The sequence below is a fragment of the Sinohyriopsis cumingii genome, chromosome 5 (genome assembly GCF_028554795.1).
Source record: "Sinohyriopsis cumingii isolate HCF-2022 chromosome 5, ASM2855479v2, whole genome shotgun sequence".
Classification (NCBI taxonomy): domain Eukaryota; kingdom Metazoa; phylum Mollusca; class Bivalvia; order Unionida; family Unionidae; genus Sinohyriopsis; species Sinohyriopsis cumingii.
This window is the reverse complement of record NC_142965.1, coordinates 89,126,414-89,143,121: the sequence shown is the minus strand read 5'-3', so window position 1 is coordinate 89,143,121 and position 16,708 is coordinate 89,126,414. Positions and strand designations below refer to the sequence as shown.

At 33.0% G+C, this 16,708-nt stretch overlaps 1 protein-coding gene across 4 annotated transcripts in view; it reads left to right on the top strand.

Moving 5' to 3' along the window:
- The window catches only part of LOC149799710 (interphotoreceptor matrix proteoglycan 2-like), a 94,827-nt gene that overhangs the window by 48,400 nt on the left and 29,719 nt on the right, over window positions 1–16,708 (top strand). For all 4 annotated transcript variants that reach the window (XM_089959080.1, XM_089959079.1, XM_089959081.1 and 1 more), the window contains 6 exons: window positions 2,834–3,003; window positions 7,678–7,855; window positions 8,457–8,642; window positions 9,419–9,521; window positions 10,371–10,475; window positions 15,157–15,230. In XM_089959080.1, coding sequence (XP_089815206.1) covers window positions 2,834–3,003; window positions 7,678–7,855; window positions 8,457–8,642; window positions 9,419–9,521; window positions 10,371–10,475; window positions 15,157–15,230 — 816 coding nt within the window. The remainder of the gene's footprint in view (window positions 1–2,833; window positions 3,004–7,677; window positions 7,856–8,456; window positions 8,643–9,418; window positions 9,522–10,370; window positions 10,476–15,156; window positions 15,231–16,708) is intronic.

Genomic DNA, 16,708 nt, shown 5'->3' with positions numbered 1-16,708 from the left:
TTTTTCTTATTAATATTTCAGACTGGTTACCTTTATAGAATGACAAAGTGATACAACAGAAAGTTTCTTATGTATGGCACACGTTATTTATTATTTCGACCATACCTGATTTATACTTTCCCACTTCATTCACTATTTTAACCATACGTGCTTTATACTACCCCTATTTCATTCCGTTTTTCAACCACACTTGCTTTATAATTTCCCACTTCATTCATTATTTCAACAATACCTGTTTTAAACTTTCCACACTTGCTTTATAATTTCCCACTTCATTCATTATATCAACAATACCTGTTTTATACTTTCCCACCTCAATCATTATATCAACAATACCTGTTTTATACTTTCCCACTTCATTCATTATATCAACAATACCTGTTTTATACTTTCCCACTTCAATCATTATTTTAACCATACATGCTTTATACTATACCACTTTATTCATTTTTTAAACCATACCGGCTTTGTACTTTCCCACGCTATTGATTATTTCAACCGTACCTGCTTTATACTTTTTCAATTTATTGATTATTTCAACAATACCTGGTTCATACTTTCCCACGTTTTTCGTTATTTCAACCATACTACTTTATCCTTTCCAACGTTATTCATTATTTCAACCATACCTGCTTTATCCTTTTCTCACTTTATTCATTATTTCGACCATACCGGTTTTGTACTTTACCATTTTATTCATTTTTTCGACCATATCTGCTTTAATTTTTCCGACAATTTCATCATTACTTCAGCTATATCTGATTTACATTTTTCATTTTCTAAAGCATAAAATGTAATAATCATCACCACGGTAAATTCAATTAAAAAAGCACAACGAAACAACCCCAGTCAAAGCAAAAAATGTAACAACTTAACCTCCTAATAAAGAATCAAAACAAACAGAACAACGCACAAAACTAAAATAACAAAATAAATAATAAAAGAATGAAAACAAAGCAACTGTTTCTAACTTCCTAACTGAGATAAGATAGATGGTTAAGTCGCGCCTAACCAGCCTCCCATTAATGAGACCGTACCCTAGTTTAACTAAGCATCTACAATCTGGTACCTCGGATAATACATTTTGAATATTTTTCATATGACTATTGACAACGGTGACTTTTCGTGTAAAATTCGACATTTATCAAGAACTAAATAAAATCATAATATTTTGAATTCTCCTACAAAAATCTCTATTTAATTTCTGAGAAAAATTTCAGGTTTTCTTCAAATCTGATAAATTCTTCAACTTTTTTCAAAAGAATAGAAAGATTAATTCTTGTAGAATTTTCAAGTTTATAGCTATTTGTTTTCTTCAAAATCATATCTACTATTTTCATCATCTATGAAGAAATTCCAAAATGTTAGAAGTATGATAATTCTCATCTAACTCTTTTGAAGACATTTTTAGAGTATTCTTAAAAGTTAATAAGGTTATTGTGAGGAAAATAATCATAAAAGAATAATCCTTCCATGTAAAAATTTATAGTGTACTAAATAGTATGTGTACAGTCTCTATAATGAAAACATACGTCAGTTTATCAGCGTTTCAGTGTGCGTGGCTACTTATGAAACCACATTTAGAAAACACTAATACCGGCTGCAACTGCTGTAAAAACCTTGAGTGTTGGATAGTCGTTTACATGGAGGGTAATCTCATTGACTATGACTTCTCGCGTGGCTCAGTGAATTTCGTTATATGTGGGTTTGGTACATACCACGTCTGTAATCCTCAAAAAGAGGCTTACCAATCAGATCAAGTGTCTAATTGGTTAGCATGTTAGTGGGCGTTCTCAAAAGAAAACAAGAAAAAACTTAGATCACTCAAATTCAAAATTCATGACTTTGTTTATCTTGTGAGCCGACCACATTCAATAACTGTAGGTAATAGGAGGCTTTTGTTTTTGCATACAGCGTCAGATTGAAGCATTAAGTCTCTGTTAATAGCATCACGATCTTACCCAAGGTGCATAATTTGTGTAGTAAATAAGTAGATCATGAGCGTGTAATGCTTTTATTAGTTTTATATGATTTGTCGATGAAAGGATCAACAAAGCATACTGAACTTTTCATAAATGAAGTTGGTACAATATTCACTCCCTATAACACGCATCATTATAACACGGTTGCTTTTATGCGAAGTATATGGTAATGGATTCCATTTATTACGTACTTGTAAAATTATACGTGTGTTGTATTTCATTGTATCGCGGTCTCTTTTATATTAAGGCCGTGGTAATTGATCCAGTTTAATTACGTACTTGTCAAATTATGCGTGTGTTGTACTTCATCATATTACGGTCTCTTTTAGTTTAAGGGTGTGGTAATTGATCCATTTGATTATGTACTTGTAAAATGATATGTTTGTTATACTTCACTATCAGGCAACCTCACCTATAAGACAGTTAACTTTACGGTTCCCATCGACAACTTTATAATAAAGGAGGACCTTACGAATCAACTCTAATTACTACTCGTGTCCGTGCCGGTCTAATTTTGAATTTCTTTTTACTGCTGTTTTAGCAGAGTTTCTGCGAGTCTTTAGTTTCATATAATCATTATGATTTCAAAGGCAATATCTTATACATAGAGATTTATTCAATTATACTATTTTCGATTGAACAATTCTAGTCTTTCAAACCCTCCGATCAAACTTACAAAGTTTAAACGTCCTAATTGCGTGTTAATAAAATAAAACAATAGTTTTGCAACATTCATACTTTACGTAAGATGATAATGATAAACATAGCCAAGGATATATATATATATATATATATATATATATATATATATATATATATATATATATATATATATATGAATTTGTTTTCAGGAACGGTTCTATTATAGCCAATTATTTTGTCAATGTGGATGCTACAGCAGATCGAGTTGTTGTTTTAAATTACATCACCGAGGAAATTATTCCAGGATTCGAAAATGTGACTATATACGGCGTCAATGTTAACTACAACTATGTCAATGTCACAATGAGAAACACTCTAGGTGATATATCTACCTACCTATATGTCTGTCTATCTATCTATCTATCTATCTATCTATCTATCTATCTATCTATCTATCTATCTATCTATCTATCTATCTATCTATCTGTTTCTTCTCCCCAGTTGCTAGTGAAAATTACATGTGCCCGGTTTGTTTTTTTCCATGATGCGTTGACGGGTTCGTTGTTTTTTTGTTTTTGTTGTTTACTACACATTCGTAAGTCCGCTCCGTTGGTCCATTGCTAGAGTGTCCACCCCGGACGCGGAAGTCATGGGTTCGAACCCCGGCCAAGTCATACTAAAGACTTCAAAAAATGGTACTAGCATCTTCCTTGCTAAGCACTCAGCATTAAGAGGTTAGTGTTAGGACTGGTCGGCCTGGTGTCAGGATAATGTGACTGGGTGGGACATCGTGCTACATGTTTGTGGCATGACGCCCCAGTGCTAGACATCACTTTGAACTGCCACATTGCAGACATCGTAGTAATATGAATATAAAATTGTTAAAGCTACGTTAAAATTCTAAATAACACACACACACACACACACACACACACACACACACACACCTATATTCGTAGTGACATGTATATCGTAGGTTAAAATTCATCTGCACTTATCAACATTTGGATGTATTTTTCGAAACGTTACTGACATATTTTAAATAACCTATTTTTACGTTCAAGTGAATTTTGCATTTTGAAATGATTGTTTTTCATACTGTCATGCCATATTACTTATTTCATCTTTATATATCATAATGTTTATATGGATGCCAATTAGCAACGAATAACTAGATTATATCTGCGTGATTTCTATGTAAGTTAAAAAAAATTTGGTCTGACCGAAGAAGGGTGTCTATGCATTAAAAAGGATCACTCTGTTTTATGCAAATTATTGTAAGCTTTCTCTGAGATCATGCATATTTTTTTATTTTTTTAAGTAAACTGTTGCTTTCAACGCTTCAGCCGATTTCTAGGCTCATCATGCTATATATACACTGATAGAGGACTGTTTTTATTTTTGTTCTTTTGGGTTTAATGCCATTTTTCAGCACATGATAGACCTTACATGAAGACCAGAATATCTGGTTGAGGTATAACCCTTAAAAGTCCAGGGAATATCCCCCGACCCACAGGAAGCTACTTGCAAATTTTCCCTGATATCATCGATAAATATAGGTTCTTGAAGTGTACATTACTTTTTATTTATATTTGTGAGTGACCTGTATGCTATGCTGCTATGAAATAATTTTTGATCATGGTGCGAAGGACAGTCCAATGCTGTCGGGAACACATTTCTTGTTATATCGCAAGTGACTGGTAACCCATTTTGCATTGATCGTAAACCATTCTTAATGAATCTGAGATAGACAGTCGAACAAAGATGTTCTCATTACCTTCTGGAAATAAGTCCCAAAATACCCATATATGTACACAAAATGTCGAAGAAAGAGTACTATCCGACGTACACTAATAAACATTTATTTTATGCTTTGATACAGGTTCTATAATTTATAGACCAATTTTAATATCGTTGTTATTGTTGTTGTTGCTGTAGGGTTTAACGCCATTTTTCAGCACACGATAGGCTGTACGTGGCGGCCAGTATTAATGGTGGAGGAAGAACCCGGGAAAACCCAGGAAAGAACCACCGACTCACGAGAAGCTACTGGCAAGCTTTCTCACATATGCACATTAGCCGAATCCGAGACTCGAACCCAAGCAGAAAGAGGTGAGATGGCAGTGATCCGTAACGAAGAGCGCCTTAGACCACTTGGCCACTAGGGGCCCCTTTAATGTCGTAGAGATGTATATCTTTTTTTACAAGTACAAAAGAAACACTAGGAAAATTGACATGGAAAATTGAAATTCAATCTTCTTCATTAAATTTTCCTAGGCAACCGATATGCTGATATTGATTATTCAACATGAGTTTTCAAACAATGAACGCTTAGTCTCCTGAAAGTCAAAATCCACGCATGATTATCGACATCATCAATTATACTTTCAAAGTACGTGTCGAACAAAACATGTTTACAGATGGAACGATCACGTGGATAGATTGTTATCATAAATATATACAAATGTTTTTGGAATAATATTAAGAATTATTTATTAGAATTTGGAAGTCTTTGCGATATTTTTACAGAATGTGGCTTTCGCATAATTTGAAAATAACTATTGAACAGCAATAAAACGGAGTTTGAACAACAGGCTGGTTGTGCAAAGTGAAATTCGTGATGTAAATTGTTTCCTTGGCGTATAAAAGACGAGGTTCGCAAAGCTATCAAGTCAAACAAAACATATGAAAACATTAGGACCGGATCGTTTTTTAGAATTAGTAAATGTGCATTTCTACTTCGTTAACGTTTAATAAAATTATTCGAGAAGGTAAGTTTTCAGTCATGGTTTGAAGGAGTAATTCTCCATTTCATAAGGATGGATGTAAAAAGCTATCATGGAATTACTCTTTTCAATGTGTTTGGAATATTGATGTCATAATGATGGAATAACTGAATGGGAAAATGATCTAGAATTCTTCTTAGCTATCAAGCAGAATACAAATACAGAGTGTGGCACATTATAAAATATACTAATTATCTATACTTGTATATAGAAACACGTTTCAAAGAAAAGAGAGCGTTAATTTCTGTTTCTGTTGACTTTTCTAAACATTGTGTAAGTAAGTTTTAGTTTTATATTTTGAACAAAAATGAGCTTGATAGAAAACAATTGTTCAGTCTATGTAAGCGAAGATAAAGCAATGAGTGCAAACTGAGGTAGGTTTGACTGAATACTTTCATTGTTCCTTTGTCCCTTGATTAAGATGTACGTGAAGTTCTACCCACTTTGAGGACCACATGGCAGATGGGTCAGCCATGACCAAATGTGTTATCCTCGTTAAAGATAGTTTATTATTATTATTATTATTATTATTATTATTATTATGTAAATTAATATATGTATTTGTTAAAATTGATTGGTTGTATAAAGGTTTATAAATTAGTTTGAACTAGATGATGTATGCAGGGTCTGGCTAATGTTAATAAGATTTTACTAACAGTTCTGATACTTTTATTTCATTTGAAGAAACAAAACAAAAACAAATTAGGGTTCTAGAAGCATACGTCTATTATAATGAAATAAACATAAATCTGTCTACTACAATCTCTGTTTTGTTGAAAGAGTGGGACACATATAGACAAACGAAAGGATGCATTCTAAAACGGAAATTACTGACCTCGTTTCAATATATCCGTATATGTATGTATGTATGTATATATATATATATACATATATATATATATATATATATATATATATATATATATATATATATATATATATATAATTATCATACATGTGAAGATTATTCAAAATCCATCATATATCAACTAATAAAGTAACATATGTCAATGGGGCTGTTCAAATGCTAGCAAGTAATGGAAACGAGGCTTTCAGTCTGTTTAAGCTGTTTGCTTCAAACGACATTGTACATATCAGTATATCATTGTACAGAGCAGAATGTCATTGTGAAGATCTAATTATGATTTTAGAGATGTCAGAATATCGACCTCTTTATTGATCCATTTAGTTTTGCTAACATTTTTATACGCATTTGAAATAAGTAGATACGATCAGAGTCATTATATTGAAAATCTTTTATTACATATTCTGATAGTAAACAAAACTGCTTCAAACGCTTATGTACTGGGAGAGAGATAGGTATCCATTTACATTTAATATATGACGATATGTTTTGGTTAAAAGTTATATTAAAAGTGTTTAGAAATCCGACTGCATGATATCAAATAAAACCAGTTAATAATTTAGTATGAATTACCCGAGTCACTTATATAAAAGATGCTTGGTTTAGACGAAGATTTGTTGAGTTTTGGCTACAACTTTGTTTAGATGATGATACATTGAGTTTTGGCTACAACTTTGTTTAGATGATGATACATTGAGTTTTGGCTAGAACTTTGTTTAGATGATGATACATTATTTTTACCCACTGCAAAAGATATATACAAAATGGAAGCATGTTCAACATTAGTTGTTTGAATGAAAAACAACAATATAAACTAAATATTTAAACATAATAAAATTTAGGAAATCTAAATATATTATTAGTCATGCCCTTTCAATTTAAAGTTGCATTATGTTGATAAGATTTTCGAATTTTCGAGTCACAACCTCTCTCTCCCTCTCTCTCCCTCTCTCTGTTTATATATATATATATATATATATATATATATATATATATATATATATATATATATATATATATATATATGAATACTTCGTTACCCATTCATCAGCTTTATCGAAGCTTCTTCCATACATAGTTCTCATTGTAAGAGTGACAATGTTCATATGCTGACTAGATACCAAAACAAGGTTTGTTTGTCAAATTGAAATTTCTGCATTATATTTAAAACTATATTACATATTTTGAATTTAAAACAGCACTGAGTGATCAGAAATGTGTAACACACACACACACACACATGATTTAACGATACCCAACGATAAATACATTTGAGTGCCAATACTTCCAATATATATATATATATATATATATATATATATATATATATATATATATATATATATATATATATATATATATATATATATATATATATATAACTTCTTTCCGATGTTCACAGCTGACCTGAAAAATAAAACTAAATGTACACTTGCAACTTCGAGTCTCTGTCCGTATGGATTTATATGTTCAGAAGACAACAGTAGTCAAGTTTTTTGTACAGACTTGTGTATTAAACACGCCTGTGTATATGGTTCCTGCTATGTCGACTACCTGGAGGAGTCTGTTCCGAAATGCAGGTACATGGCTGTTTTTATTCTTAATCCTTAAACAGTTTGCTTTCTCGATTTGTTCCTTCCATTTTGTATCGCTTCCTTTCTTTAATAATAGCAAACGTATTTAATTTCTTAGTAAGCTTCTTACTTACATACTTACCCACTTTCTTACTTACATACCTACCTACTTTCTTCTTACCTTACGTACTTTTTGTAATATTGTATCAGCATCTACAGCTTTGTGTGACGAAATTTGTCTCGCTTTTGTTGCGAGTTAAGATAACAATCTAAAATTCTATTAAATTAAATATTTTCGTAAATCATGTTATCATGATATCAGTAACTACCAACAGTTAGACACGTACGGAATATTTTCACAATGAGCAAAATTAGTAAAAAAATTTGTGCAAAACTTTTTAAAATGTACAAATCTGTTTTTGCAGATTTACCTTTCACCTTGCAATTAAGACTTACGACATTCATTTTGTGGATCTCGGCGTATATATATATATATATATATATATATATATATATATATATATATATATATATATATATATATTCTGTCAACCAGCTCAGCCAATTCGGACACTTAATCGTCTCCTTTTTTATTTTATCCTTGCAGATGTCCCGTTGATAGCTACGGCTATGTCTACAGTGGAAATCTTTGTGAGAACAGAGCTTTATCAACTCTAGTTGTGATAACATCATCAGTTGGTGGCGCTATACTTGGCGTGGCAGTTTTCATAATATGTGTTATGTGCATCAAATACAAGTACAGAGGATATCAGCATAAATCGGACGATGTTTCGTGAGTACATCCAAATGTATTTTCTCCTTGAGAATTGTGATGTTTCCATTCGATAGAATTTCATTGTTTATATTGTTTGGTTTTGTATGTAATTTTTTATGTTTATATCTACACATTATCTTTGAATTGCTTTCATCTGTAGATACAATTGTTTTTGCTGAGAACCTATCTGCGAATTTTAGAATTGCTATAGGCACGAATCGAAAGACTATAAAAATATGCTCGAACTATGAACAAAATCGGACCGTCTAATATTCACAATAATAGGATTATGTCATTATTTGTAAAGCCACGAAAATATATACTCCGAAATGAAGGTATCTACTCCACTGCATCTCCAGTACATATATATGCCTGATGTGACGGTAGAGGGAATGATGGGTGGTATGGACATGCCATTAAGCGGTTTGCTGGAAGCCAGATATGACTGACTTAGTGCGATGAACCAACCCTATATCTGTACTGATTCTGATGCATGGCTTGGGGCTAATTTATCACACAATGACGGACTGTATGAATTGCTAGGTTATTGTATAACACTGTTCGATAAGCAAAGAGTAAATTCAAAATTTATCCTACTGTATCCTTAGGCTAAATGAAGCAGAAGGAAAGTAGTAGTGAAACCCAGGGAGTTTACCAAAAATTAAAGGTTTCATGTAGTTAAATCTCAGTACTCGTAGAGAGACAAGCAGACATACAGGGAGACGGGTAAACAAATATATTTTGCACGATATCCTCCGATAAGATAATTTTTCATGTTTAAATATCCTTTCTAGACTTGGTAACATTCCAGACTCTATGCAATGGTTTGAACGTGCATACGTGTACCAGTCCATGTATCGTCCTGAAAATTCATTTGGAGCTGGGAAAATCCCCGTGGTACGTTATTATAGAGGATCATACACCTACATCCAAAGTCTTCAATGCTGACAATATATAAAATAAGTCTAAAACTATATTCAACAGTTACGATCAAGCTTCAAAGAATCTCAGCATCACGTTGCTTTTCCATATATCGTATAAAACGTATTTTTAAAAATAATATGTGAGTCTCGAAATAGGATGATACTTACCGGCAAATACTAGTAATTCGATGGGCTGAAATATCTTATGAAATGATATGGTTAAGATAAATGGAAGACGTTTCCTGTCACACATTTAAGAACTATACGATAATGTCGTTCTTTTTCTTCGCTCGCTCGTTATATATATATATATATATATATATATATATATATATATATATATATATATATATATATATATCAACGTCTGTTTGGGTCAAATGACTTCAAGTTCTGATTGAATGATTACTATACAGTACATCACTATGTGATTTTTACGTCTAATTTAAATCTCAAGAGACAGATACCTTCGAACTTACAGGAACAATACCAGCAGCGTTGATAAACCATTCGTTTCCTTTTGATAGACTTTGCTAATACCTACTCAAATGTGATCCAAAATATGCAGCATAAATAAAATTTTCGCTTTGTTTTGGTTCCACTTGTAGAAGCTTCGTCATTGCATGGCATAATCTGTTGTCGTAATTGCTTTATCAAAGTTTAGACGTGTTTCTCGTTCATCAAACTTTTCGATGTTTTAAAACGATATTAGTTTTGTTCATCTTTTCAGGATTGATTTGTTCCAAAATGAACAAGCTTTCACGGAAAAATCAAACAGGTGTTCTGTGCGAACTGACCGTTGGAATCATAATTTTTATTTCAGAATGTATCTTTCTCTCCTGACAATGCATATGGTTTGACCAGAAACGAGAGCAGCGACCTCGTTCAAGCGACGGGTCCATACCATCGTATTGAGATTGATACAAAGGTATTACGCTGGGATGTAAACAGAAATTGTTCAGTAATGTAAATGGACAACATAGTGAATATGGTAATGTATAAGGAAATCAGTTTAAGAAATATGTATGTCGTAATGGCGGTAATAGTTTCGTTCAGACCGAGAAAACGAGATATTGATAGTCTAGCATGACGATGTTTGTATTCGTACCGCTTGGTTCCAAAAGGGCTGTCAGTCAGTTTCATGTTGTTTTGTTTTTATTTACTGAAAAAATGTGCTTTAACTTCCAACAAAGTGGCTTACACATGAATATTCTAAAAGTGTGTGAATACATAAGACATGTTAACTCTTGTCTTCAGCAATCCTGGAATTAGCTGAGCGGACGATTGAGCAAACTTATCTCCTTTTTTCCGATGTCAGACCACTCATTTCTATTGCAGATTGATGTATTGGATCACATATCATTTTATTGAACAATAAGCCTCAATTACAATAATACTATACAGATCTGTATTTTTCGTTAGATATTTGCAAGGCTCATAAAATCAAACAAGCGAGTGAGAAGTGTATATTCGAATGGCGATGCAAGAAATGTAATACTTTGAAATAACTCACAAAGAAAGCAGGTGTGCCTAAACGCTGAAGAGCAGAACCAAACCCCCCAGAAATTGATGGGTATTTTTACTGCTTCGAAATCTGCCATTAATCATTCATATTAATGATGTCGAGGTATCATTACAGCAGTTGGCCATGTCAATTATTATTGCATCCCGTAAAATAGCAACAAAGAAATAATTTATATTCTCAATATTTTCATGGAGATCGGCTAACTAGCGAAGAATATTACTTATATTAGGTAAATTGCAGAATTAAAGCGCAAGCAACAAATAAACTGTTTAATGCCATCAACGTTTATCTTTTGCGTAGGATGACAGAGAAAACACATGTGAATCGGTCGATTGAAGGAAATGTTACTTTCATTAAATAATCCAGACATTTTATTCAGCTGTAACTATGTCCAGAAAATGCAACGTAACTTACGCTGACTTTTTTATATGCTGTGTCCAAGTCGGTTCCTACCATACGTGAATACGTCGTTGTGCATCTGAAATTAAAATTAATACACAGGGTTTCTCAGATTCTAGATTAAGAGAACCAATCTCCTCACGTTTCCTAGTCTTTCAGAATATATCTATGCCGTGCGACTGTTCTGACCTGGGTCATCTAAAACGTTTTACATCGTCTCCACTCTTGAACACTTGATCACGTTGACTGAATCGTGCTTTAGAACATCCATCACATACTGAAATCCATCAAAAAGCAAGGGTAAAATATCCAGACTTGGTGGCGTCTCGGATGAGCTTTACGTCATAAGCCTGCTACCTTGTAACATGGTCATCTCTGTGCTCCTTCACCGCAAGAAACATATTCCTGATTTTTCTTCCTACCCATTTTGCAAACTCTTCTCATTGTGCACTTAAGCCATTGAAGAGGAAAGATCACAGTGAGCACAATGTAAATTGAGTGTAGTGGATTTACCATAGGGTTTTCTTCAGGTGGCAAGTTACCATCCGACGTAACGGGTGAGTTATCTTCCCTAAGGGAGATAATCCAGTGTAAGAAAAATGGGAAGGAATCTGATGTATGTATACGATAGTGTTTAAAAGTAATTAACCACCAAAATACCTTAGAGTTAGATAAAGGTGAAAATGATATTTTCTAACACTTAGGAAGAAAAATACTACCAGATAAATGGAAACGTTAACTTCAAAAAGATGCATATAAAATACAAAGATGTAAAAATTCTGTAAAAAGTATGTAAAATTAAAGACAAAAGCGAAATCCTTAAAAGAAGATAAAAATCTCGCATATATTCTGAACACTCATGTTGTTCAGCATTACCAAACTCATGTTCAACAAAATTCGAGATATCGACGTTTATTTAGAAAAAGCAACGGTGCAACACTAACAAATATAATTAACTTCCTGATTTACTGATTGATTAGTTGGTTGATTAATTGACTGATTGTTTGATTGACTGATTGATTGATTGATTGATTGAGAAAGGATATAACCTAAACACATATAACTCAACACGGGTCAGGTAAGTGACCAAGTTTCAGATTGAATAAATATAATTTCTGACACTAAAAGCTTTACAGTTTTCCAGATATAGATGAAATTTGAAATTGGTGTCTATTCCAGTTCCACGGTAATCAACAGACGGAATATATTAAGTCACTTTAGATTAGAAGAAAAACGTGGACTCATTGGAAAATATCAAGTGTCAGTGATAAAAGTGTTGACTATATACACGATCACCTTAAATATTAAAACAAGTATATTACTTAAATATTTTGTTATTATGCAATATGAATTAGACAATGTGCTCATTGTCACGAAACGAAATAATAAAAACAAAACGACATTGAATTAGACCCCAACCTCGATAATTAAAAATAATTTGCAGCGTTTTTCACTGTCGCAAGTATTTGGAGATACAAACACACTCTGTTTCAGGTTATATAAGGTACAAATTGATTAAAAGGAGAAAATATATACATAACAGAATTTGTTTGGTGATGCTTCAAAATCTTATATATATATATATATATATATATATATATATATATATATATATATATATATATATATATATATAAATGTGTGTGTGTGTGTGTGTGCATCAAATGTTTGGGGTCAACCTTAAAGTACTAGTAGTGGTGTAAATCTAAGATTTGGATTTCATGAAAACTGTGTGGTAGGGAAAGGCGAGCGATTTAGGTGACTCGGCCACCCGGGTCATAGAATGTTCAGCTGACTTTGGTTCAGTTGCCTTCTATACATGAATCTGTCTCGTTTAATCCTAACCAAGATTACGAAAACGTTCGAGTAACAAATTAAAGACGAAACATTGTTTTGTTTACAATTCTAGCGCTTGTTTCGTAAAGCGGATGTGTTTAAGTCAAATATATTGAGGACTACGATATCCTAATGTAAATGATGTCAAAAAGATACTAGACGTGTATACAATTAAACTATTTCAGCTAGATTATGTCTGATTCATATACAGTGTTGTACTATTTACTTTAAAGATGTAAATTTGATTGCTTTCTTTCATTTATGAATGTTATTTATCTTAAGATCCATTTCGAAATCATATAGATCGTTTATTGTGTATTCATTTTCAGTCTTAGCATCTTTACCTTTAATGTTTGAATTGGTACGTCAAGTTTTTCTATATTTTGAAGGGTGTATCTCTCCAGTCTTGTTTGTAATTACGTTTCGTATTTTCGAACTTTATCTAGTTGCCACCATATAACCACATTTATGTTGAGGTGCCGTAAAACGTTACTGTTACTGCAACTGCTAATATTTACCGTGCCATCAAGTGCCGGAAAATGTTGGCTCCTAGATCAGAGGTAGGCAAACTTTCCAGTGCAAGTGCCGCATACACAAATTTACACCTTGTCGCGGGCCGCATAGTTCATTAAGTAAAATAATTAATATTTGAAATAACAAAAACAAAAGGTTTTTCTAAATAACATCTAATTAATTTTCAGTTGTTAATATGTTGTTAATAATTGAAAACTTAAACTTAAACTTCAAAAGAAGCACATTTATTTGATAAACAGAGTAACATAAACAGATTCAGTGCGAATGATGACTTGTTCCTAGGCCGAATGAAAACCCTTGGCGGGCCGCATGAAAGCCCTTGGCGGGCCGCATGCGGCCAGCGGGCAGTAGTTTGCACACCCCTGTCCTAGATAGTATTTCATTCCGGTTTGGTTTGGTTTTCTTTGCTCCAGGCTTCTGTTTGGTCATCTGTTGCAACAATAGGCCATTTCCGTCAAGTTCGGAAAGAAACATCGGATCAAACTAGTGTCCACTGAGAACTATTTACTGCACTACTTCGTTCAGATGGAGCAAAATGGCAGCGAAATGAGATCAGGGCACAGTCAGTACTATCTCGGCCTTTTTGTTGTTGTAACATATGTGGTGCTCTCCGACAAAGACGAGTCACACAATACATTAAAATAATGTGTATTCCTACTACTGCTACTTCCGAACTTATTTCATAATGTTACAGAAATGGCCGAGCGATGTGCCAATCGCTATTGCATAGCCATGAAAGTTGAAGCTATTGTTTTATTCGAGACAGACTGTCATGAACAGAGTTAATGTGCTGAAAAGCAGGACATCTGTCAGCTAAAACGCTGTTTGAAGTTTCAATGGTCTTATCATCTTTTAAGGCGCAAAATATGTTTAACATGGTCAGCATAACTCTCAACCTCCACTTCTACTTAGCTATCATTCTAATCCTGTGAGAGCTTGCTCCCATCACCGTTTTTGTCAACTACCATGACCTCGTAAGCCGAGCGCAATAGCTAGGTTTGTCATGGTTACAACCCAAATATGGCTGGAGAAGCCCAAACTTGAAGCTCTGTTTCAGTGTTTGAATATAAATATTATTATTTCTGCTGTTTTCTAAATATGAATATGCATATGTTCTTGGTGAATCTCATTTTGCCGTATTTATGATTGTACCGAAGTTTTCTCATGAATTTGGTTTGTTTTTACATAGCATAATGCATAATGAAATTCCGTTCCTACCACATTTCAAATGTGGCATTTAACAAAATGATACGATAAAGGAAAGTAGTATTATCAGGTCATAAGTGTTATTAGTATTTTAATCTTCCTCTTCCAGTTTGAAATCAAGAGACCTCGCATCCGGAAAGAAGCGGAAGACGTGAATACTGAAGAAGACAAGGGTACCAATTTGTAAGCAGTACAGAAGTTTCCTTGCAGTTTCGTACATTTACAGAAGAAAAAAATATCATTCTTCCGTACTATATTGTAGTCATATTTTTGAAAGTCCCCCCACCATTAATTAGATTGTTCCACTTGATTGTCAGTTAAATTTATTATTCTAAGACTTGCAGTTATTGTATGTCATAATTAAGCATAGTGGTGTTCTCTCTCTCTCTCTCTCTCTCTCTCTCTCGTTCTTTCTCCCCAATATTGCTTGGTACTCAGATCATGTTATTAATTCATACTAAAAATATTCATATCTAGTCTACGTTTTCAATTCTTCTTCTTCTTCTTATTTATGATTAAACAACGTTGTAAAGTTATTTTTCAACAAGAACTGAATAGAAAATAAAATTAAATTAATAGATTACGATTCCGTAATAAAACAGATACGATCGGAGTTGTCAATATCATAAACAATGTTTGAACGTTTTGGACAGTGGTAGCATGCTGTGTATATTCAGAAACAGAATCTAAAAGAGGCAGGTAAATAAGATATCCCCTATGCTGAATGACTGTGCCTTTTTGTGCAGATATAGAATATGAGTTTCACTTTGCTAATAAATATCCCACGAATGATAACCTGAGAAAGGCTGCTGTATCTTTACATGTTCATTAAGATGTAAGTCACATGAAGTTTTATAACTTTATCCAAAGAATCAATAATAGTATTAATATCTTACATAATTTTGCTGTTTATTTAGCGAAATCAATAAAGTCAAGACCCAGTGTGTGAATCTTAGGATTGTTTTGTTTTGTGGTTGTATCATATTTTAATACTGCATATAATTTGGGCTGGTGGCTTTCTTGCAAATAAAGATATATTATTATTATTATTATTATTATTATTCAAAACAACTGAACTCTTATAATTCTTAAACTCATTCCTAACAGCAAACAACAAACAGCAAATGAACAACTTCATCCCAATCTTTTCATCGTTTCTTCTCCTATCAAAGCAACATGACCTAATCATAGTTCAAAGTTGGATAAAATCGTTCCCTGCCTCATTACGTTCAGGGTGCTACACGAAAGATATCAACTTTTGGATGCCTAATTCATACATAAGTTATTCCAAAATAATACATATAAAACTTTTACCCTTAATCAGACTGGAAAGATTTGGGAAGCCAAAAGTGTAAAATTTATCAAATTGTTTGCTATGGGTTTAGTTTTAAAGTTCCTCGAAGGAATTGCCTGTGCAAATATTGTGGACACTTGTATTATTGTCAATAAGTATTGGTTGTCTGACTTGGCCTTATGTAAGAGAGGGTCACAGCTCACCATTATTCTGCTAAATGATTTGTCAGATTCAAGAACAGGTTGTATATGAGCCTTAGGTACCTTCTGATTGGACTTTTCCTACCGTTGGAATAGTGGGACAAGATCTACAGTATTCACAAATATTATTTTTACGTTTTGGTCAACACAAATGATTCAACTTCTAG